Genomic DNA, 24123 nt, shown 5'->3' with positions numbered 1-24123 from the left:
CAACAGACCGCGGGTCGCACGGGGCAAGGAGCAGTCTGGCGGCTCCTCGGGAATGTTTGGAGGGGGAAGATCTTTATTCCTTAAGATCACTTAGGGAATAAAGAAAAGATCCTTCTGACTGACCACAATAATTATTTTGCTTTTTTTCAGTGTAAGTTTACCGAGGCTCAGAATCATGAGTAATCTTGGGAAGGAGCCTCTCACAGGTAGATCGTAATATCAAACCTATGTTTTAAATTATGGTACTACATATATTAAGTACAAATGGTATCACTCCGGTTTTAATAACTGGTACAACACTTTGCGATGAGACCCCCAAGCTGTTTCTCCTGGTTTTGCTGCAGTTGTCTACAGGAGATCAGGATGTATGTGTCAGTGTTTTGCCAACGTCTCCGATGCATTCTGCGTCACATTTGTAGGTTACATGGCTTTGTGTTTTCTGTTGGACAATTGTCAATACAGCTGAGCAGATCTTATTAAAAAGAAAGATTTAGATGATGTTATCCATAGGCGTAGCTGTTGAAACCAGCTGCGTGCCGTGGCTGTTGCGGCTCATATCTGGCGGTAATACATAAATTCTTCCAATTGTACCGATGGAATCCAGTGCAGGCAGCAGCGTTTTACAGCGGAACGCCGTGTCTGGGGCCGGGGTGTCTCCGAGAAGTTCTTTCACGTTTCAGCAAAAATGTGCTCAGCAGAAAGAAATGTAAATTTAAGGAAAATCTCCAATTTCCTATTCTATGCAAAGCTTTGATTTTTTGCTGATTCAGGCAGTAGGGTTGACATTGGAGCTTCTCATTTCATCTCAAATAATCACTTTTTACTTTGGAACAGTCTTTCATTTCTCACGGCACTATCTTCTGAAACAGTCCACTTTGTATGTATGAACCTGTTTTTCTCCAGATAACACAGAAAGTAAAACTATTAGAAACAGGTTCCCATCTATTACTTCCTGGAGTGCATAGAGAAATACTAATTTTCAGTGGTGCCCATTCGGGGACTTTACTGATGTTCTTTGCCCCCCTTTCAGAAAAGACAAAAAGAGGAAGAAGGCAGCACGTCTGTAGTCTAATCGACTGTGCCAGATGAAAGATCGCATTCAATACAAAACGTAAAGGGCACATAGTTAATGTTAATAAAGCTGTCGGTGGAAGACGGGCTGCCCAGGCGGTGCCAGCCGGGGCCTGGGCACCCGTGTGCTTGGGTGGCGGTGGCAGGTCCTGGGGATCCTGGGGATCCAGTGGGTCCTGTGGGCTCTGTGGATCCTGCGAGTCCAGTGTGCCGTTGCTGTGAGAGGGTTCTGCAGGAGATGGCACAGCCGGGCACATGTTCGGCACTGGGAGGGTTCTGCAGGAGGTGGCACAGCCGGGCACACGTTCCGGCACGGGGAGGGTTCTGCAGGAGGTGGCACAGCCGGGCACATGTTCGGCACTGGGAGGGTTCTGCAGGAGGTGGCACAGCCGGGCACACGTTCCGGCACAGGGAGGGTTCTGCAGGAGATGGCACAGCCGGGCACACGTTCCGGCACAGGGAGGGTTCTGCAGGAGGTGGCACAGCCGGGCACACGTTCCGGCACAGGGAGGGTTCTGCAGGAGATGGCACAGCCGGGCACACGTTCGGCACTGGGAGGGTTCTGCAGGAGGTGGCACAGCCGGGCACACGTTCCGGCGCACGGCAGCTCTGGCCACGTGGGGTGACAGCCGGTGGGACTCGGCCCAGCGGCACGTGGGGGCGCGTGTCACCGCACAAGCACCATTGCAGGTTGCCGTGCAGAGCTGAGTTAACGTACTCTGAGCATTCTGGTGTTCATGCACGGTGTGCCTTGTCCTCTCCATTCGTCCGGCGCGGGGTCCCACTGTGCGGCCGTGCCCGGTGGTGGAGCTGAGCGCTGGCGCCCGCGTGGTGCTGTGCCGGGCCGGGGGCACGCGGTGCTGACAGCACCACCATTCTGGCGGCTGCCGTGGCCAAGGTGTCCCCATCCGTACCCGCCCCGCTGCAGAGGCGCCGACGTGGCCGCAGCCGCAGCCGGGGGCTGTGGACGCGCCGCCCGTGTCCCGCACACCCGCGTCACAGCGCTGCTGACTTTCTGTGTCCTGCCGCCGTTTGGGGGCAGCTGGGGGGTTTTGCTCATTCCATGTGATTTCATCCCGTTTGTGCCTGTTGTAACACAGAGCCTGTTCTCAGGGTTAGGACCACCAGCTGCCTTTCGTTGGTGATGGTCGTGTGTTCACTGCACTGCCAGACAGACAGACGGACAGTGTTTAAGGCTTTATGAGGATGTTTTGGTGACAGTGAAACCTGGAGATTCATGGTGCACTGAACAGGCAGGAGCAGGGCGGGTGGGGAGCGGGTGAGGACAGCGGTGCCGGTGCCTCGCAGACCCAGGACACAGGACACCCCACAGGTCACCCCGTGTGTCTGGGGACGGTGTCCAGTCTGTTCTTGAACACTGTCAGGTTGGGGCCGTGACACCTCCCTGGGGAGCCTGTTCAGTGTCCAGCACCTCTGGGGGAAGAACCTTTTCCTCATGTCCCACTGACCCTCCCTGGCACACAGATTTGCCATATTTTGACATTATCATGGGGCTAAACTGATCTGCTTGCTTCCCGAGCCTCATCTGCTGATTCTGGGGTTAGAAATAAGGCCTGTCCAGAAGTCTTTGGGCTTATTTTAAAGTTTGCTCCGTGTATGTATTTCCAACTACTGTTTCTCTTTCCTGGTCACTTCTACTATTTTACTTATATTTTTTTAAAATTATTATTATTATTAGTATTAATTTTATTTTTCCCCCCGGAAATAAGATCCCCGCCCGTCCGCCGGTGCAGACCCCGTGCCGGCCCCGGTTCTGCAGCGGGCACAGCTGCACCGCGGCGACGCCGTGTGCGGGGCCCGCGCAGCTCGGCGCGCTGCCCGCGCTCAGCCCGGTCCCGGTCCCGGTCCCGCGGCCGGCGGGGACGGCCCGTTCTGGGGTGGGAGCAGCGCTCCGGCGCTCCCCGCTGCCACGAATTTAGCAAATTATAACAGTTTATTGTTTTTGACAATGATACTCTGCACATTCCGAAAAGCAGAGTTTTTTAGCGTGTACGTTTGGAAACAATCACCTCTGACATGTAATTTGGGTTTTCTCCATCTGTTGTTGTTCTTCCCATTCGTGTTTCTGTAGCCTGCGGCTTCAGGCTGGCTGGAGTGGCTGCAGTTGAGATCTTTCTCAGGGCCCGCCTGTGGGAACTCTCTGCCTTTAAAGTGACTTCTTGGTGCTTTTCCTCTCGGCAAGATTCGGTTTAAAACACATGGGTGTCAGATGCTACGTCCACCATTCTTGCCAAAGTCACGGCCCGGAGCCGCGGTGCTGAAAGGTGCCTCGGCAGAGGGTTCCCCGCAGTCCTGGTTTCTTTCGGAGCAGCCTCTTGTATAGCTATTTGTTGAACTGTGTACCTACTGAATTAGTCAAAGACCTGGCTAAAACCGTTTTTTTCTTTTCCTCTTTACCCCTCCCCCAAACTTGCTTTTGTTATGTATTGGCTTGCTAATCCTTGTGTTGAGCAGTATCAGACATCACCTTTCTTGGGGGCACTTAGTCCACTCTTCCGCTTTCTTTGTCAAAGGGCTCCCTTAATAGGAGAAGTCAACAGGGAGGACAAAGGGGATTGAAAGTTGTATTTAATCGGGGTCAGAGAGGTGGTGTCGGGAGTGACGGGCCCACAGGCAGCCTGCCCTTTCATGCTTCCCGACGCAGATGGTCCCGGCGCATTCAGCGGAGCAGAGAAAGCCGGCGCTGAAAGCCATTGTGGCCGCGGCCGCAGCCCAGGGGGTTGCCAGGGGCGACGCGCCTGTGATCAGCGGGCTGTGATCAGCGGGCTGTGCCGCGCCCGCGCCAGTTTAATGTCATTATTTCACTGTGAGGCGCAGGAGCCGAGGGCTGATTTGCATTTCTTAATTTCAGAGTAGCCACCTTCTGCAGGGTGTACAGCCACTTGCTTGGGAACATATTGCTTTTCTTCCCCTGGGGAACAGTCTAATAGTATTTGAACTTATTAAGATAACACTGTGTTTACAGAAACTTAATTTTAAAAAATTTGTCTGAGTGCAAGAATGGCTGAATTATTAAAAAAAAAAAAGGAAAAAAGCGGAGGGGTTGTATTTTTCAGCATTCCTAAGGCCTGCAGACATGTGCAAAAGCTCTGGAAACTGTGCCCAAAACAGCCCTGGGTGCTGCTGTGGAGCCTTCGGTGGGTTCCCAGGCGTGCGTCGCCGCAGGTGAGGGTGTCCTGCAGAGCCGCCCAACGCTGCTTTACCGAGCCCGCCGGTGCGTTTGCTGCCGGTGACCGCGGTGACCGCGGGAACCGAGCGGGACGCGAGGGGTCGGCACGGAGATGAGAACCGAGCAGGGGACCGGCCGTCCCCGTGCCGTGTGTCTGTCCCCATGCCGTGTGTCCGTCCCCGTGCCGTGTGTCTGTCCCCATGCCGTGTGTCCGTCCCCGTGCCGTGTGTCTGTCCCCGTGCCATGTGTCCGTCCCCATGCCGTGTGTCTGTCCCTGTACTGTGTGTCTGTCCCCGTGCCATGTGTCCGTCCCCGTGCCGTGTGTCTGTCCCTGTACTGTGTGTCTGTCCCTGTGCCGTGTGTCCGTCCCCATGCCGTGTGTCTGTCCCTGTACTCTGTGTCCGTCCCTGTGCTGTGTGTCTGTCCCTGTGCCGTGTGTCCGTCCTCGTGTCGTGTCTGTCCCCGTGCCGTGTGTCTGTCCCCGTGCTGTGTGTCCGTCCTCGTGTCGTGTGTCTGTCCCCATGCAGTGTGTCCGTCCCCGTGCCATGTGTCTGTTTCACTGCTGTGTGTCCATCCCCGTGCCATGTGTCTGTTTCAGTGCTGTGTGTCTGTCCCCGTGCTGCATGTCTGTCCCCGTGCCCTGTGTCTGTCCCTGTGCTGTGCGTCTGTCCCTGTGCTGTGTGTCTGTTCCCGTGCCGTGTGTCCATCCCCGTGCCGTGTGTCCATCCCCGTGCCGTGTGTCTGTTCCAGTGCTGTGTGTCCGTCCCTGTGCCGTGTGTCTGTCCCCATGCTGTGTGTCCATCCCCGTGCCATGTGTCTGTCCTCGTGTCGTGTGTCTGTCCCCGTCCCGTGTGTCTGTCCCTGTGCTGTGTGTCTGTCCCCGTCCCGTGTGTCTGTCCCCACGCGGCCCCTCGGGCACCGTGTGACAGGGTCACACCGGGTGTGCGGGGAATCCACACACGAGTCACTGCAACTCGAAATCAGGGAATTTAAATGGAAGTTTCATTTACACTTCATAAAATAATTGGAGACTTGCCTACAAAAATCAGGCATTTTGGATATTTGAGCACTTTTGTACAGTTCGAAGTTGCAGTTATTGTCTGTAATGGAGAGACCGATGTTTTCCACGCGGTTGCTCAGCGCCGCGGGTCACCGGGACGCGTGTGAGCGCTCCCTTGGCCGCGCTGTGCCTGCCGAGGGGCCGCGCGGCCCACGCCGCCCGCATCCCGGGGAGCAGCGCCGGACACGCGCGGGAGAGCCGCGAGCCGGTGCTCGAGGCCCTGCCAGACCGCAGCGGCTGCCGGAATTCTGTGACGTCTGGGAAGTGGAAGTATGACCGTCACTGTGATGAAACACGGCAATGGAGGGGCTGCAGGCAGGTATGGAATTCAAAGGGCTTGTCATCAGCCACGGGGGCAGAAAAGAAAGCGAGATGCGTTATTTTCAGGTGGGCGGTTAACGTTTCTCTTTATGTTTCCCAGCGGGAGGCCGGCTGTGCGTCCCTCCTCAGGCTGAGTAGCCGTCCCACACGTTTCCTTAGATTCTGATGTTGCTGCTCAGTGATGTGATCAGCTTGTTTTAAACAGTTTGTGCACTTGGATCCGTCTGTGTTAAGCAGCGGGCTTTCTGCTCACACAGTGCACTTTCACTCTTTAAAACCCTTTGACGAGCCGTGCTGTGTAACACACTGCAGATCATCTCTCCCTTGCAACTTCCCTTCGCGCTTCTGTTAAAACAAATACAACCACATTTTTCCCGCTGTGTCAGTGAACTATTGATCACACACGGACACAGGAGTAAACTACAGCAAGTGTACAAATAATGGATTTCAAATGTGTTGTCTTCACATTTCCTTGAAAAATGATACATGATTTTCAACTCGTGCAGCAGGTGCCCGACGCAGGTCCGAGCGCGGTCGGACGGCGCGGAGCTCCGGCACCCCGGCACTTCATGGCTTGAAAGGAAATTGTTCGGGGTTGCTCTCAGCAGGGTCCGGACCGGCACGCGCTCGCGGGAGCATCTTTGCGCTTCCTGCCTCTCTTGCCTTCGTTTTGGGAGCTGAGTGTATGGGAGGCGTCTCCTAAGTCTGGTTTCCAGTTGGTGCTGTGGATTTGCATTGTGTTTCTAAACCACGTGCACTCAGCATGGAAACCAGAGCTGGTGACATTGAGAACAGCGTGTGTGACCCAGCGGCGGTGCCGGCCCATGTGCCAGCACCGCCAGTGTGTTCCGGTGAATGCCAGTGTGTGCTGGTGTGTCCAGTGCGTGCTGGTGTGTGCTGGTGTGTTCTGGTGCGTGCTGGTGTGTGCTGGTGTGTGCTGGTGAATGCTAGTGTGTGCCAGTGTGTGTCAGTGTGTGCCGGTGTGTTCCGGTGCGTGCCGGTGTGTGCTGGTGTGTGCCGGTGAATGCCGATGTGTGCCAGTGTGCCATTGCCATGGGCAGGGCCACGGTCTCGCTGCCGCAGCCGTGGTGGCCGCGGTCCCGGCGCTGGCGCTGGCGGGTGTCCCACCAGAAGCACCTGGTGCAGCACGGGCAGCACGTCTGGGGCTGGATCCAGGACCAGCACCAGCCTCGCTGTGCCAGGGGCCGTGGGCAGGACCATGTCTGACAAACCACACCGAGCGAGCCCCCCCGGGTGGGTGTTGTCCGGACCAGGAGCCCCGCTCGCCGTCGCGTGCGCGCTCCGTGACAGCCAGGGACGGGCGGCTGGTCCTGGGGCACCTTCCGCCTCCTGCGCAGCCCGCGAGCTGTTCCCGGAGCTGCCGGCTCCATGCTTCCCCCCAGCAGAGTTTGCCGTGAGCTCCACCTCCGGCTCCTCGGGCTCTCAGGCCGGGCCGATCATCCTCAGCCCGCGGCCGCTGCAGGTCCCAGTGCCGCGGCGGGTCCAGAGCCCCACGGGACGTTCTGCTCTGTTCCGTTCTGTTCTGCTCTGTTCCGTTCTGTTCTGTTCTGTTCCGTTCTGTTCTGTTCCGTTCTGTTCTGCTCTGTTCTGTTCTGTTCCATTTTGTTCTGTTCCGTTCTGTTCTGTTCTGTTCTGTTTTGTTCTGTTCTGTTCCATTTCGTTCCATTCCATTTCATTCCGTTCTGTTCTGTTCTGTTCTACTCTGTTCTGTTCTGTTCTGCTCTGTTCCATTCCATTCCATTCTGTTCTGTTCTGTTCTTCTCTGCTCTGTTCCGTTCTGTTCTACTCTGTTCTGTTCCATTCTGCTCTGATCTGATCTGTTCTTCTCGTCTCCTTCCCTGTGTTTTTAAAGCGGCAATGAGCTACCACACTGCTCAGGAAGCTTGGTCTGTTGCACATTGTAAATGAGGCACTGATAACTTTTCTGGCGATAGGACTGGTTGTTTTTTCTGGGTGTTGCCAGGTAGAAGCAGAATCCACGTCACCACCAGCCCCTTAACCATCGGCTCAGACACCGCTCGCTCTTGCCCGGGTGAAGGGGACACCTGAATCACAGATTTCAGAAGTCATCACCCTGACTTGCAATATGAAAGTATATTCAGTAATTTTGCGTGGTGGAATCGTAGCCCTGCTGCAGTGACCGTTGTGAGGGACTTCGACGTGAGGCGTGCCAGCTAAACCGATCAGATCGGTCGGTCCTTATCAGGAGAGAATGACTTTCAGACACAACTTCAAATGTGTTTCAGCTCAATACAAACGTTTCAGTCCCACACATGAAGTTATTGCACTGAATTAAATAACTGCATTTAAAAAATGTTAGCTGCCTGAAAATCAACATTAAAAATGCTTACATCAAACAAAACGTTATAAATTCAATGAAATTACAAATATGAAGTGCATAGCAGTTTCCTAAAGGAACAGGAAAAAGCTGAGAGTTGCAGTCCGTTAAATCCAGTGGGAAGAGTTGGTGTTTGGTTCGCCCTCCAGTTCTGTTCCTGTCAGGAAAAGTGCTGCTGGGTGCCCTAAGTGCGGTTTTGCCGTAGCGACCGGCACCCGAACACCGAGCGCTTCCGTTGTTCGTGTCAGCAAAGGCCGCCGCGCTCCCACGCTTCAACCGCTCCAAGTCCGCGCGGTGCTGGTGCCGCAGCGGTTGTGCCGCAGCAGTTGTGTGGCAGCAGTTGTGTGGCAGCGGTTGGTTGTGTGGCAGCAGTTGTGTGGCAGCGGTTGGTTGTGCAGCAGCGGTTGTGCCGCAGCGGTTGTGTGGCAGCAGTTGGTTGTGCGGCAGCGGTTGGTTGTGCTGCAGCGGTTGTGTGGCAGCAGTTGGTTGTGCGGCAGCGGTTGGTTGTGCTGCAGCGGTTGTGCGCAGCGGTTGTGTGGCAGCGGTTGGCTGTGTCGCAGCAGTTGGTTGTGCGGCAGCGGTTGTGTGGCAGCAGTTGTGCAGCAGCGGTTGGTTGTGCAGCAGCGGTTGGTTGTGCAGCAGCGGTTGTGCCGCAGCGGTTGTGTGGCAGTGGTTGGTTGTGCAGCAGCGGTTGGTTGTGCCACGGCAGTTGTGCCGCAGCGGTTGTGCTGCAGCGGTTGTGCCGCAGCAGTTGTGTGGCAGCGGTTGGTTGTGCCGCAGCGGTTGGTTGTGCCGTAGTGGTTGTGCCACAGCGGTTGTGCCACAGCGGTTGTGTGGCAGCGGTTGGTTGTGCCGCAGCAGTTGTGCCACAGCGGTTGTGCAGCAGTGGTTGTGCTGCAGCGGTTCTGTGGCAGCAGTTGTGCAGCAGTGGTTGGTTGTTCAGCAGAGGTTGTGCTGCAGCGGTTGGTTGTGCCGCAGCGGTTGTGTGGCAGTAGTTGTGCCGCAGTGGTTGTGTGGCAGCGGTTGGTTGTGCGTCAGTGGTTTTGCCGCAGCGGTTGTGTGGCTGCAGTTGGTTGTGCGGCAGTGGTTGGTTGTGCCGCAGCAGTTGTGCCGCAGCGGTTGTGCTGCAGCGGTTGTGCTGCAGCGGTTGGTTGTGCTGCAGCGGTTGTGTGGCAGCAGTTGGTTGTGCGGCAGTGGTTGGTTGTGCTGCAGCGGTTGTGCCGCAGCAGTTGTGCCGCAGCAGTTGTGCTGCAGCGGTTGTGCGCAGCGGTTGTGTGGCAGCGGTTGGTTGTGCGGCAGTGGTTGGTTGTGCTGCAGCGGTTGTGTGCAGCGGTTGTGTGGCAGCGGTTGGTTGTGTGGCAGCGGTTGGTTGTGCGGCAGTGGTTGGTTGTGCCGCAGCGGTTGTGCCGCAGCGGTTGTGTGGCTGCAGTTGGTTGTGCGGCAGTGGTTGGTTGTGCCGCAGCAGTTGTGCACAGCGGTTGTGTGGCAGCGGTTGGTTGTGTGGCAGCGGTTGGTTGTGCGGCAGTGGTTGGTTGTGCCGCAGCAGTTGTGCGCAGCGGTTGTGTGGCAGCGGTTGGTTGTGTGGCAGCGGTTGGTTGTGCGGCAGTGGTTGGTTGTGCCGCAGCAGTTGTGCGCAGCGGTTGTGTGGCAGCGGTTGGTTGTGTGGCAGCGGTTGGTTGTGCCGCAGTGGTTGGTTGTGCCGCAGCGGTTGTGTGGCAGCGGTTGGTTGTGCGGCAGTGGTTGGTTGTGCCGCAGCGGTTGTGCGCAGCGGTTGTGTGGCAGCGGTTGGCTGCGCGGCAGCGGATGTGCCGGCGCAGGCTGGGGCGCCCCTGCAGCTCCCGCGCTGCTTCACCTCGGGCTCTTGTCCCTCGGTCATTTATCTGAATGGACAACTTGTGTTTTTTGGATGCCCTGTTTCCAGAGCAGGACTCCGATCGTGAGCGTGCACGGGCTGCAGCGGTTGTCAGCGCACTGAGCGCGTCGGGCACAAACTACATTTACGGTTAATTTCTCTCTAAGTAGAAAGCCGAGATATGGGATATGTTGTCTATGCCTAAAAGCACCGCGGTTTGCCGCCGTTGGAACTTGTTCAGCGGTACTGTCTGACTGCGGCTCAGCGAAACGGGCCGGCTGCTCCGGCGGCGCACGGCGAAGGGGCGTCAGCGCCACGCGCCCCGCGGCAGCGATCCGGAGAGGATCCCGGTAGAGTGCTTCCACCCGTCCTGCGATCTGAAACTAATTCGGTGCTGGCCTTTCAGACGCGGTGATCCCGCGCTGAGCCGGCGCGGCGTGGGACCGACCCCGCTGGGGATGGCGGAGCAGGCCCGGCGGGACAGACAGACAGAGACAGACAGACAGACAGAGACAGACAGACAGACAGAGACAGGCAGAGACAGAGACAGAGACAGAGACAGACAGACAGAGACAGAGACAGACAGACAGACAGACAGAGACAGGCAGAGACAGAGACAGACAGACAGACAGACAGAGACAGACAGACAGAGACAGAGACAGACAGACAGACAGACAGAGAGAGACAGAGACAGAGACAGACAGACAGACAGAGACAGACAGAGACAGACAGACAGACAGAGACAGACAGACAGACAGACAGAGACAGGCAGACAGACAGACAGAGACAGGCAGAGACAGAGACAGACAGACAGACAGACGGAGACAGACAGACAGACAGAGACAGGCAGAGACAGAGACAGACAGACAGAGACAGAGACAGACAGACAGACAGACAGAGACAGATAGAGACAGAGGCAGACAGACAGACAGACAGAGACAGACAGACAGAGACAGGCAGAGACAGACAGACAGAGACAGACAGACAGAGAGAGACAGATAGAGACAGACAGAGACAGAGACAGACAGAGACAGACAGACAGACAGAGACAGACAGAGACAGAGACAGACAGAGACAGACAGACAGAGACAGACAGAGACAGACAGACAGAGAGAGACAGATAGAGACAGACAGAGACAGAGACAGACAGACAGAGACAGAGACAGAGACAGACAGACAGACAGAGACAGACAGACAGAGACAGAGACAGTCCGAGGGGGAACAGTCACAGAAACAGCCCATGCAATCCACAGACAATGCACACGCAATGCACACACAATGTGCGCTCAGTGCACACGCAATGCACATGCAGTTCAAACACAGTGCACATGCGATGTACACGCGAAGCCCACGCAGTGCCCACACATCCCCACGCGGTGCCGGCCCCGCGGCCTCCCGTGTCCGAACACTCGTCATCTACAGGGCGCGAATTAGCAGATCTAGGAGATTGTCGTTCATTGCAACAGCGTAATTAAGATGCATCGCTTTTGGTGGAAGTCAGAAGGTTTTCCTGTTGCTGTGGTGTCTGTTTAAGGAGGGGAAAAACAACAGAAAAAACAACCACAAAGGAAAAGCCACTCCAAAAGAAGAAAAAAAGATGAACCACAGGACAAACACTCAAAAGTGCAAATAAACACCTTTGGGATTGTCCGAGGCGCTTCGGACCCAGCCATGTTCGTGTCAGTTTCGGTTACAGCACATCTCCAGCTTTTCTTGTGAAAGAACGAGAGGCAGCGTGTGTGCTGAATTCCCGTGATGTTTGTGTGTGACTGTGGGGCCTGGGGAGAGGAGCAGCGCGAGGGCTGGCAGCCCTCACCCGCGCAGCTGTCCCAGGGGAGAGCGCCCTCGCGCGGCCGGGGAGCCTTGGTCGCTCACCCGCCAGCCAGAGGCGCTGCAGCACGCCCCCCGATGGACAGATGTTCGGTTATTTACAACTTATGTGCGTGCGGTAGTGTACTAATGTATTACGTACATTAGAAACCATATACAAAATTAAAAGTAAAAAACAATGGGAAAACATTAAGTAAACCCTATTTAACAAACACGTTTTGTCTGATTAATGGCACAAAAGTGCGTTTTCTCCCCGTGGCGGAGCGGGATGTGTGCGCCGCCGTCCAGAGGAGCGGGGGGAGTCAGGGCAGAACCCTGTCTCCGTCTGTGGGAACCGTCGTTTGCCCATGGTGAACGCAGACCACACTGCCCTTTCCCCACTTCCTGGTTTCACTGGGGAGGGCACAGAGTGACACCTTTCCCGCTGTGCCCCTCGCTGTGAGGACAGGCCTGCTCCGGACAGCCAGAATTAGCAGTTCTTTAGCAAGGCCGCTTCATTGTTCATCACCTTGCAGTTGTCCCTCTTAGTATGGACATGGTGGTTTCTGGAAAGCTCTGTGTTGCTGTTGCGAGCGCGATCGTGAGAAGCCGTCTGTCCTGGCCATCTCTGTTCCCAACAGAAAGGCGCCTTTGTCCTGTGGAACCAGATTCAGCAGGAGGCGAGGACCGAAACGGGGCGGCCCAGCGTGTTCGTGGCTCTTCGCTCCGTGCCCGCGGCGCCCGGGGACACGGCCCCAGGAGAACGGGTGTCCGCGCCCCCGCTGTTCGGTGCTTTGCTTTTCGAGGTCTGCAGAGCTCCTCGTCCCTTGTCAGGACAAGCGCGGTGCGCGTGACGCCGGGCGCACTCGGACCCCGGAGGCGGCGAGGGGATCTGCCGGGCTCTTGCGCCGTGCTGGTGTTTGCGGACCGAAGGACCCGCCTGCACGGCCGCGGTGTCGCGAGGCTCGGGGAGGCCGTCGTGGAGCAGGGTGTCGTGAGGCAGTGTGGTGTGGCTCGTCCTCGGCCGCACCGGCGCTCGTGGCCGCCGACCGCCCCGTGCCGTGTTACCGATCGTTTACACGTCTTCGCTTTCCCACCAGAGCGAGGGGGTGAAGGTTCAGCGTGCAGGGTGCCCAGGGTGCGGTTCTGATCCTCACCAGTGGCAAACGAGCAGCTTTGCTGGGACAGACCTCTGATCTATGGGAAATCCACGGGGTGACGCTAATTTCTGTTCCTGAATTACAGAAATATTCCTTCCAGTGTGAATGTTTTCAGGAGCTTTGTGCATGTGTTACCTAGTCCGTCTTCGCCATAATCCTCAGGAAGATCACAAAAATGAACTCGGGATAGACCCAACAGGATTTTGCCCGTTCAGGGCTCCGTGTTGGCTCTGGCTCCAGCTGCGGCTCCGCTCTCGCACCAGTGCCCCCTGCAGAGCCTGCTTTCAGTCAGCCTTTGTGGGGCTGGGTTCATCTGCAGGCAGCGAGCAGGTGAATGCCTGTTTCATGTTCTGCTGTAGTTTTAGACCACTGTTGGTCACATCTGAGCGCTGTGCTGCCTTGGAAACCCATGGACGTTGTTGGTAGCGTTGTGCGCTGCTACCAGGGCATCCACGTTTCCGGCTGTGTCTCTAGAAGTGCTCGGGCTTCTCCTCCTTCATATCTGTGAACCCACCACATGATGTGCAGCGTTTCAAAACCTTGGGAAGCTGCATCCATGGCCAAAGTCTGATTGTGATAACGGTTTATAAATTGCTGCTCTTACAAACAGCAGAAGTGCCAAACCAGGGTAAAGCCACCATGTCTGGTTGTTGTTGTAGTTTGTCCTCTAGACTTGCAGTTCTTTGGGAGCAGGTGGAAGCACCGAGAGCTGCTCTGGGTGCCCCCCGGGACTGCCCTGTCCAGACACCCCATGCGGTTCTGCCCCATCCAAACACCCCGTGTGGTTCTACCCCATCCAAACAGCCCGTGTGGTTCTACCCCATCCAAACACCCCGTGTGGTTCTACCCCATCCAAACACCCCGTGTGGTTCTACCCCATCCAAACAGCCCGTGCGGTTCTACCCCATCCAAACACCCCGTGCGGTTCTACCCCATCCAAACACCCCGTGTGGTTCTACCCCATCCAAACACCCCGTGTGGTTCTACCCCATCCAAACACCCCATGCGGTTCTACCCCATCCAAACACCCCGTGTGGTTCTACCCCATCCAAACACCCCATGCAGTTCTGCCCCATCCAAACACCCCGTGCGGTTCTACCCCATCCAAACAGCCCGTGTGGTTCTACCCCATCCAAACACCCCGTGTGGTTCTACCCCATCCAAACACCCCGTGCGGTTCTACCCCATCCAAACAGCCCGTGCGGTTCTACCCCATCCAAACACCCCGTGTGGTTCTACCCCATCCAAACACCCCGTGTGGTTCTACCCCATCCAAACACCCCGTGTGGTTCTACCCCATCCAAACAGCCCGTGCGGTTCTACCCCATCCAAACAGCCCGTGCGGTTCTGCCCCGTCCCAGAGCTGCTCTTGTTGTTCCCCACTTGCCGTGTGGGAGCTGGTCTGGCCACGGGTGGGAAGGAATCGTCAGAACTGCGGTGGCTTAGCTGGTCTTTCTTTGGTTTAGCTGGTCTTCAGTGTATCTGGTCTGTGCCCCCCGGGCCAGGTTATCAGCACAAAGGGAAGCTGAACTGAAGCTCTGGCCCATACACAAAGATGGATTATCAGCCTGTGTTTAAATCTGATTTTTTCTTTATTTTCCTAGGTTAAGGATTTTTGGAATTTCAGGGCAAAAGTAGAGGCAAGCGAAGCCCCAGTTAAGCTTCATGTGCTCTGGATATTCACCAACATCACTGTTCCTAATTCCACATTTCGTGCTGGTGACAGCCGTGCTGTTTCCAGGACACAGCCGGTGGTTGTTGGCTTTAGGTCTGTGGTTCAGCTGCGGCGCTGGTGACCCATTTCCCTGGAGCCGACTGTGGGTCCGTCCCTGCAGGGGCTGCACCGGCTGTTGTTGGCGCATCTCAGACCTGGTGGCTGTGCCGGTCGGGCACCACGAGCCCCAGCAGAACGAGCTCCGTGGGCTTGGTTCACTCTTTCTTATCTCCTCTGGTCTGTGTTGGTGGAAGAAGGTGCAATATGTTGCCAGAATATACTGCCAAGATGCGGGTGAAACAACAGTCCTCATCGGCTGTTAACTGGGAACGATTCTAGCCGTCTGTATGCCAGAACCTGTACCGGGCTCGGCACGAGGTGTGTGTGCTGGTGTGGCTGCTGGTGACAGATGGGGATCTGGCCGTGCCGCAGCTGCCAGAGCCATGGAGGCCGCGGTGCAGGGCTGTGCCGGCCAGACCTGCACAACACCCACCGCGACGCCCGGCTGTGCCGGCTGTGCCGGACTCAGTGCCACAGAGCCGCGCTTGGTGAGGTGTCCAGGACGCCGGTTCCACCCGCGCCAAACCCGCGGAGCTGGTGCCGGAGTCGCCGCGGCTCTGCCAGGCCCACTAGGACCAAATCAGCACCGGGATTGGTGTCAGACGGAGGATGCCGGAAAATGGAACATTTTTACTCCTGTTTTGAAATTATAATTGTATCTCAGAGCATTTGTTGTTTTGTTTTGATTCTAATGAATAGCTTAGAGCAGGCTAAGGCCGTTTTTGGCAGTAATCTATCCTGAAACTGCCCTTTATTTTTTGACTTCACCTTTTATTTTACCTCTGGATGTAATTCTGAGCCAGCGTTTATTATTTTTCTCTTCACCAAGGATCGCTGGAATCTAAAAGGTATTTAAGACAACTTAATCAAATAGCTAAAAAGGCTTTCTCTTCAAAGTAACCTATTATTCCTTTTTCAGTCATATAGGAAATAGTCGAAAAGTGAATTCTTGATGCACTCGATGAGAACAATAGATTTGTGTTCAGTCTTTCCTTCTCTAAATTAGAAATCACAGTATAGACAATGGAATTTCTGAATCATATATTATACCTTATTCTCTGGTGGGAATAAAATGTCCGTGTTTGCCTCCTTTTCGCCGTTTGGCTCTGGCTGCTGTGAACACTGGGAAGAATAACCCCGCAGCTTTTCTTTCTTTTTTTTTAATCTATTCATTTTATACTTTTCAGACAGATTTTTCCCCGGGGTGAAACAAAGGTTAACTGAAATTTCCTCTGTTGTGTACCTGAACGAATCAGCAGTTTGAGAAGGAAATCCCATTGATGGGCAGAGAGAGTGACAGGCTCTATTTAAAGAATTCCCCCGACTGTGTGGTAGACCAACCATGCCATGAATTTAACTGTTCCTGTGGTCCCCATACTTGTACCCACCAAAAAGAGAGAAAAACTTACTTTGTTCTGCAAATGTTGTGCTAAGCTTTGAAAATCATGAGCCGCCGAGTGTTGTGAATTAGCACAAGGAGCAGCGGCCGGGCTGGAGGAAGCGGCGTTTGTAGCAGGAGGCGGAAAACAGACCGAAAATTATGCGTGCTTACATAATGGGAACGGCACACTGCGTGTCTGTGCTTTAACGTGGCTGCGCGTTTCAGCCATTTGGTAGTGTACGTATTCCGCAATAGTACGATTTATGCAGTTACCTTGTGCTTTTGTCACTGCACACTTGTACTCCTGCGTGGGGTGTGAAACCCGTAACGCAGCGTGGGAGCGCCGAGGGGCCCGCGGAACGGGGCGCGGCGTGCGGGCGGCTCGGCCGCGCCGAGGGGCTGAGCGCGGCGCTGCACGCCCGGTCGGGGCAGAACCGGCAGGACGGGCTCGCCAGCGCCCGCCCGGGTTCTGTGTTTCTTACCGTCCGCTCTAAACGCAGAAGCACGCACCCCTGCCTGGTTAAGCGCCGTTAGTCCGCGTGTGTTGAACTCCCGAGCGCTGGCTCCTCCCGTGCCGCGCTTGGCTCTGCTCCCCTGAAGTTGCTTTAATGGGTCTTGGGCGTTCTTTCACCTCATCAGGACTGTTCAGAGGTGTGGGTTTTGTCTTTGTAAAGTCTCGTGTGCTTTTGGCCAGTGCTGCCTTTGCTTCTATCAACCTCTTACATTTTAATTAATTTCAGCGTGGGTTGAGTTTTGTAGCTTGTTCACTGTCGTCTTTTCAGTTTTGTGATGCTTTTCAAAACCATCATGCTGGATCAGACAAAGGTTACCGAAGTATTGCAGGTATTTTCTCATTGACAAAAATGTGCAGATTACTGTGCAGATATACGTATATTTGTATAAGATATCAAGGGGAGAGGCAGGAGAGTCTTTCCTTGCCATGAGAAAATTTCTCGGGTCGAACTTCTGTCAACGATTACATCGACTGATTCCTCTGTGGGGGTTTATGAATCTCTTTTAAAGTTGTGTTAAGGAGATGCTGACATGTAATCCATTATAACAGCACGTGTCTTGTTTTAAGTGAATCGCTTTTTTCTCATCAAAGCAAAGTTCGGAAATCCCTAGAAGTGCCTGAGAAAAGCACCGCAGTTCATTCCGTTCCTTCGCGCGGGGTTAACTGGAGTAACCGGGTGATGCGAGCGGGTCTCACCCACCGCGGCCGCTGCGATCCCGCCCTGGTACCCGCTGCCCGTGCCCCCGGCGCCGCCAGACACAAACCCAGCGCGCCGGCTGCAGCGCCGGCGCAGGACGCGGCCGGGGCCGTGGGAGGAACGGTGCAGACCGCAGCACCGACGTCGGGAGCGATGGGAGCCACAAGGAGCAATGGGGCCGTGGGAGCCGGGGCCAGCGATGGGAGCGATGGGGACCATGGGGAGCGATGGGGCGGTGGGACCCTGTGTCCCAGGGCTGTGCTGGCTGCAGGCAGCTCCGGCAGCAGCACCGGCAGCACCGGCAGCGCCAGCTCCTGCTCCGTCACCGTCGGTCTGCACTGGCTGCACAGCAGACGATCGCTTCAAAAACTTCTGGTGACAGAGGGGTGTGGGGGGTGTATACACCACCCTCCCATTTCTCTAAATATATAGACACCTAGATATATAGATATAGGGCTACTTGGAGTGCATCCTCCTAGAAGAGAAAGATGTGTAGTGCATCCTAGTCCACAGAAACCTGAATTTTTGTGCCCTGCAAAACGTGATGTGGGGACGCGATCTCACATTCTGTGTGGGACACTGCCGGGCTGCTGTCACCTCCCCCTCGCCGGGCAGGCTGAGCTGGCACACAGAGCAGGGGTGCGTTTTCTCCCGGCTCCAAAGGCTGAACTACCAGGGTGAATTTGGTGGGTCGGGGCCCTGCCGTGCGGGGCAGCCGCGGGTTCTGCAGACGGGAGCAGTGAGCAGCGTGTTGTTTACTCGCAGGGCTTTGTCCGGGGGTGACGGGTGGTCCCTCGGGCAGCCTCGGGTCTGGCCGGTGCCCGGGTTTTGGCGAGAGCGGCCGGAGCGCCCGTGGAGCCGCGCTCGGCTCCGGCTGCGCCGCGAGCTGCGTCGCGTGTTTGTGCTGCTGGAGGGAGACGTGAAGCGCAGTGATCTCTCAAAATTGGAGAGATCTCAGTGATCTCTCAAAGCTGTTCTTGAAAAAAGCAAAGCTGCTGCTTACCATCCGTCCTGTTGTGTAGGGACACGGGGCAGCCGGGGGTGACGCTTGACAAAGGAAGGACGGTGCGTTTTCACCTACATGGTGTATATCCTGCATCCTCTGCTCTCCCTTCTCTTCTTCCCTGTTCTGCACTTTGACAGAACCGTTTTGTCAAAGTATAAATACAAGAAGTTTATATGACTAATCAGTTGTATTTTTTTTAGTCAAAGTATGGAAATTCATATAATCTTAAATGGGCGATTGCTTTTAACAAATGCAGGTGAGAAGGAATAAAAGCACAAAGTTGTTGAGGGGAATTTTATTAAAAATACAAAGGACCCTTCAGGTGATGTGAGTTTGCGTGTGCGGCCTCTCGGCGGGAAGGAGGGAAGCGCGGGCGGAGGCCGCTGAGCGTTCGGCCCGTGTCTCCGCGGCGCCGCGTGGGCAGGCGGGAGCTGCTGCCGCGCCGCCGGGCCCGGGGCCTCCGCCGGGTCCGTTGTGCCCCCTCTGCTAATTGCGGAAGCTGTCAGGACGTAGCACAGGTGTTTTCTGTCTGTGTTTTGACCAAAATCTCCCTTGGGGCCCTGGGGCTGCGAGCGGAACCCACGACCTGCCCCGGCCCCGGCCCCCCGGCCCCCGGCTGGGAAAACAGGGCCTGGTGCCGGCGAGCGCGGGGCCGAGCGGCGGGACACAGGACATGGGGACATGGGACTAAGGACACGGAGACACGGGACACAGGGACACGGGACACAGAGACATGGGACACAGAGACACGGGACACAGGGACATGGGACACAGGGACACGGGACACAGAGACACGGGACACGGGGACACGGGACACAGGGACACGGAGGACACGGGACATGGGACACAGAGACGCGGGACACAGGGACACGGGACACAGAGACACGGGACACAGAGACACGGGACACAGAGACACGGGACACGGGACACAGAGACATGGGACTAAGGACACGGAGACACGGGACACAGGGACACGGGACACAGAGACATGGGACACAGAGACACGGGACACAGGGACATGGGACACAGGGACACGGGACACAGAGACACGGGACACAGGGACACGGGACACAGGGACACGGAGGACACGGGACATGGGACACAGAGACGCGGGACACAGGGACACGGGACACAGAGACACGGGACACAGAGACACGGGACACAGAGACACGGAGGACACGGGACACGGGACTTGGGAATTGGGATGCAGGACAAATGACACGGGACACAGCACACGGGACTCGGGCCACGGGCCCGGGGGACACGTTGGCTCACGCCGGGCCGTCACCGGGAGGCGTCTGCAGTCAGCAGCGGTGCGTGATTTGCTTCATGGTGCGGTGCCGATGCCGCGATCAACAGGAATTGTTGCAGATTTTCTGTGTGTCCCCAAAGCGACATTTCGAGCTGGTTGAGAAGCAAAACACTTCTACGTATTTCAGTCTGAAGAATTTATTGTGAGTAAAAACAAAGTCTTATGCAATCGGTTGTGAATTAACTTTAAGGTCGCTAAATGGATTTAGTAAAGAAAGATTTTGTTGTAATATTTTATTCTGCATTAAAGCTCTTGTATCTATTTTCTGATTTCAGTAGTTTTCGTTTCTAGCGTTAGGAATATTTGAATCATTGTGTCATGGTTTTCCCCTGTGAACCGGGGGATTTTGACAGTGAAGAAGAGAAACTCATTTGGTTTGTCCTCAGGAAGGGTGTGCCTGGTGATTAACAGGGGTTAATCCACTGGTAATTTTGATCGGTAACCCATCAACCATTCTGCGTGTGCGTTTCTGTGAAACGGTACCCACTGCAGGGCTGGGGTTTGAGTTACAGTATCTGTTTCTGTATGAGTGAGTTTCCTCAGCAGGCTCCAGGCATAGCTAATGCCCTCAAATACGTCAGTGCTTGGCGTCACCTTTAATTACTAGACACCAAGAGGCCTGACTTTCCCTTGTGCTCACCCACAAGGCCCCTCCTGTGACCAGGCCGGGCAGGATGCCGTCCCCTCCGTCCTCCCTGCGGGGACCGGGGTCCGGAGCAGCAGCTCAGGGACACAGACACGGTCCCACGGCAGCGGCTGGTGGTCCCACAGCGTTGGGTGATGGTCCCGTGGCTGTGGGTGATGACCCCACAGCAGTTGGTGATGGTCCCATGGCTGTGGGTGATGGTCCCACGGCTGGGGGTGTTGGTCCCACAGCTGTGGGTGATGGTCCCGTGGCTGTGGGTGATGGTCCCGTGGCTGTGGGTGATGGTCCTGTGGCTGTGGGTGATGGTCCTGTGGCTGTGGGTGTTGGTCCCGTGGCTGTGGGTGTTGGTCCCACGGCTGTGGGTGATGGTCCTGTGGCTGTGGGTGATGGTCCCGTGGCTGTGGGTGTTGGTCCCACGGCTGTGGGTGATGGTCCCGTGGCTGTGGGTGATGGTCCCTCAGCTGTGGGTGATGGTCCCGTGACTTTGGGTGATGGTCCCACGTCATCGGGTGATGGTCCCATGGCTGTGGGTGTTGGTCCCACGGCTGTGGGTGATGGTCCTGTGGCTGTGGGTGATGGTCCCACGGCTGTGGGTGTTGGTCCCACAGCTGTGGGTGATGGTCCCGTGGCTGTGGGTGATGGTCCCGTGGCTGTGGGTGTTGGTCCCACGGCTGTGGGTGATGGTCCTGTGGCTGTGGGTGATGGTCCCACGGCTGTGGGTGATGGTCCTGTGGCTGTGGGTGTTGGTCCTGTGGCTGTGGGTGTTGGTCCCACGGCTGTGGGTGATGGTCCCATGGCTGTGGGTGATGGTCCCGTGGCTGTGGGTGATGGTCCCACGGCTGTGGGTGATGGTCCTGTGGCTGTGGGTGATGGTCCCGTGGCTGTGGGTGATGGTCCCGTGGCTGTGGGTGATGGTCCCACGGCTGTGGGTGATGGTCCCGTGGCTGTGGGTGATGGTCCCGTGGCTGTGGGTGATGGTCCCGTGGCTGTGGGTGATGGTTGGTGTCCTGAGTGACGCTCGGGTGGAGGAGCCGGGGAGCCTGTGCTGGGACTCGTGCTGCGCCAGTTCTGCATGTACCGTGACTTCATCCCAACACATTGTCCAGATTGCTTGACGAGCAGCCGGTTGGCTCAGCACTGGCGCCTCTGTGCCGGGCGGTAGCGGTGCTGGCGTTAGTGGCTGTCAAGGACAAAACTGTTTCAGGTGGTCGGGCTAGAGCAGCCGGTGTTAGTCCTGACTGCTGGGTGAAAACCAGCAGCAAGCGGGTGTCGTGCTCTAAAGCACCCGCTGGGTGTTCGTGAGACATACCCAGGGACTTTTTCAGTAACTAAGGGTTAAGCTGATAGTATAGATCATACAATTTTGATTTCTAGTCATTTGCTTTTTGTTGTAATGGAATAGTACAATCAAAATCAGTTGGATAGTTTTTTGTGGTTTGTTTGGGGTATTTGTAGTTTGTAAATGTTGATGTTCTTGTGATTTGTGTTCAGAACACATGTAGATGGTTCAGGTTTGGATTGTGGGAACAGGATGGCACACTTTCCATTAAAAAGGGTTAATTTAGACACAAGTAGTAATGGTTGCTGTAAAGTACAGGCAAGGTGAACACGCTGCTGACCTGAACCCTCCCGTAACGGGGGAGAGCTGAACCGCGGTGAACGCGGAGCTCTCCAACAGCTCTCCCTGCAGCCTCGTTCTTTTAGCTTAGGGCCTTTTACTTCCTTTTTGATGTTTTCACTTCTGCCAGTCCTAGGCTGTGTGAGAGGGTTATGGTGTGACAGCCAATAATTTACTGTGTCGTCCTGATTTACTGCACATTACCAGACCCTGGTTTGCAATAGAGTTACTCAGCTTACAGTCTGAGTTGCTGTGGTTCTGCATAAAGTCATTGTGGCTTCAGCAGTCGGAGGCAGAGCTGAGGACACCGGTTCTGCACACCCGCACGGAGCAGAACGGTGTTCTGAGCGCCGCGCCGGCTGCTGCTCGTGTGCTCCGCTGGACCGAGCCGGGCGCGGGCAGGCGGCGCTGGGTCGTGCCTGTGCCGGAGCCCTGCCCGGAACGCCAGACCTGCAAACCTGCCCGAACGGCAAACCTGCCCTGAGCCCTGCCCGGAACGCTAAACCTGCCCTGAGTCCTGCCCGGAACGCTAAACCTGCCCTGAGCCCTGCCCGGAACGCTAAACCTGCCCTGAGCCCTGTCCGGAACGCTAAACCTGCCCTGAGTCCTGCCCGGAACGCTAAACCTGCCCTGAGCCCTGCCCGGAACGCTAAACCTGCCCTGAGTCCCTGCTCGGAATGGCACACGTGCCCCGAGCTCACACCGGGGGCAGCACAGGAGCTGGACAAACAAAGCCCGCCCAAAGGCACGTGTGCTGCTTTTAGGGTGAATCAGGTTGGGTGCCGGGCAGCTCCATAGCTTTCCTGTGCTGAAGACAGAACTAGTTTGTCCGGTTTTGTACATTCAAAGTCTATTATCTGTTTCAATAAGTGCAATCAACACTGCAATCAACACAATGTTGAATATATTATTGAAAAATATTAATATATATTGAATATAATTAATTTTATTTCTGTTTTTCAGGAGACGTGGATGTGGACTGGTCCATCTCTAGTAAAGACTTAGAGGTAACACAGACAACCAAGTTGTTCCACAGTTCTTTGTGTTTATGTTTATCAACGAGCAGAGCGAAGAAAAGGGGATGAAAAGTCTGTCTGCAGGTGTTTGTGCGGCAGGAGGAGGGTCCCAGTGCGCGGTGTCCCTGCACCAGCGTGCCACCAGGACCCTCCTGTGGCACTGGGGCGTCACCGGGGCCCTCCTGGGGCATGGGGGTGTCGCCAGGACCCTCCTGTGGCACTGGGGCGTCACCGGGGCCCTCCTGGGACACGGGGGTGTCACCAGGACCCTCCTGTGGCACTGGGGCGTCACCGGGGCCCTCCTGGGGCATGGGGGTGTCGCCAGGACCCTCCTGTGGCACCAGCGTGTCACCGGGACCCTCCCGCTGGTGCCACCGTGTCCCAGAGCACAACGTTCAGCTCTGGCCCAACTCCTTCCATTTCACTTCCCGGCATTCAGTAAAAATTACAAAATCCAGTGACATTAACAGACTTTTCCTGAAGAGAAATGGTATTTTTGTTGCTCTTCTGCTCACGTGCCCCGGGTTATTTTCATTTTTAAAATGGTGGTGTTTCCTAAGCAATAGAGTTTGAAGGTGTAGGTTTTCCAGTTGTCTGCCGGCACAAAGTGTGTGTGAGGTCACTGGGGAGAGTTGTTGCCAGCTTCTCTTTTTTCCTTCTTTTTCCTTTTTAAATCTTTCTTTACAATTGCAAATCGCAGGTTGGGTCTGGACTTGTATAGCATTGTACTTTGTCCAAGAAGTTTCCTTTAGTGTGTGCAAGGGAACGTGTAACTTGCATTTACAATTAATGGTATTTATATTCGTATTCTGGGAAAAATTCCAGTTTGTCATGAAATAGCGTAGAGAGTGAAAGTGTGTTGTCTAATCAACGGAAAGTAAAACTTCATAACTACGAATTCAAACGGCAAAAAAAGTGAAGTCCTGAAGTGGGAGTTTGCACGAGACAGTACTTTTCCTCCAGACAGCGCAGATGTCCCTGTGACAGAATTACCCAGCTCAAACCCGTCTGTAAGTGGCACTTGTAAAAGGCTGGATTTCCGTCTCGACGGCCCGTAGGCGTGTGGAGTTGTAAGAGACACGGAGCGCGGGGTCCAGTGCTGAACGTTTTCTCCCGCCGCAGGCGCAGATCTCGAACCGCGGGGGCGCGCGGCACGGCGCGCGGTACTACAGCGCCGACAAGGCCGTCACCTGCCGCAACTGCGGCCGGGCCGGACACCTGTCCAAGAACTGCCCCGCGCCAAAGGTAACGCCGCCGCTCGCCACCGCGCCGGTCGTTGCCAGCGATGCGCTGCGCTCGCCGCCAGCAGCGTCGCCCCGGGGGTGCAGGTGGGAGGG

General features: G+C 55.8%; 1 protein-coding gene and 1 long non-coding RNA gene across 7 annotated transcripts in view; one reads left to right on the top strand and one right to left on the bottom strand.

Annotated features, from left to right (window-relative positions):
* The window catches only part of ZCCHC7 (zinc finger CCHC-type containing 7), a 143660-nt gene that overhangs the window by 65475 nt on the left and 54062 nt on the right, over positions 1-24123 (top strand). For all 6 annotated transcript variants that reach the window (XM_065046605.1, XM_065046606.1, XM_065046600.1 and 3 more), the window contains exons 5-6: positions 22734-22777; positions 23909-24031. In XM_065046605.1, coding sequence (XP_064902677.1) covers positions 22734-22777; positions 23909-24031 — 167 coding nt within the window. The remainder of the gene's footprint in view (positions 1-22733; positions 22778-23908; positions 24032-24123) is intronic.
* LOC135577337 (uncharacterized) lies at positions 14392-16623 on the bottom strand. The gene is made up of 2 exons (XR_010469091.1): positions 16006-16623; positions 14392-14775 (listed from the first exon to the last, which is right to left on the bottom strand). It is a non-coding gene; the product is annotated as an uncharacterized LOC135577337 (long non-coding RNA).

Source organism: Columba livia, chromosome Z, assembly GCF_036013475.1.
Source record: "Columba livia isolate bColLiv1 breed racing homer chromosome Z, bColLiv1.pat.W.v2, whole genome shotgun sequence".
Classification (NCBI taxonomy): domain Eukaryota; kingdom Metazoa; phylum Chordata; class Aves; order Columbiformes; family Columbidae; genus Columba; species Columba livia.
This window is presented reverse-complemented; position numbering and strand designations above follow the sequence as displayed.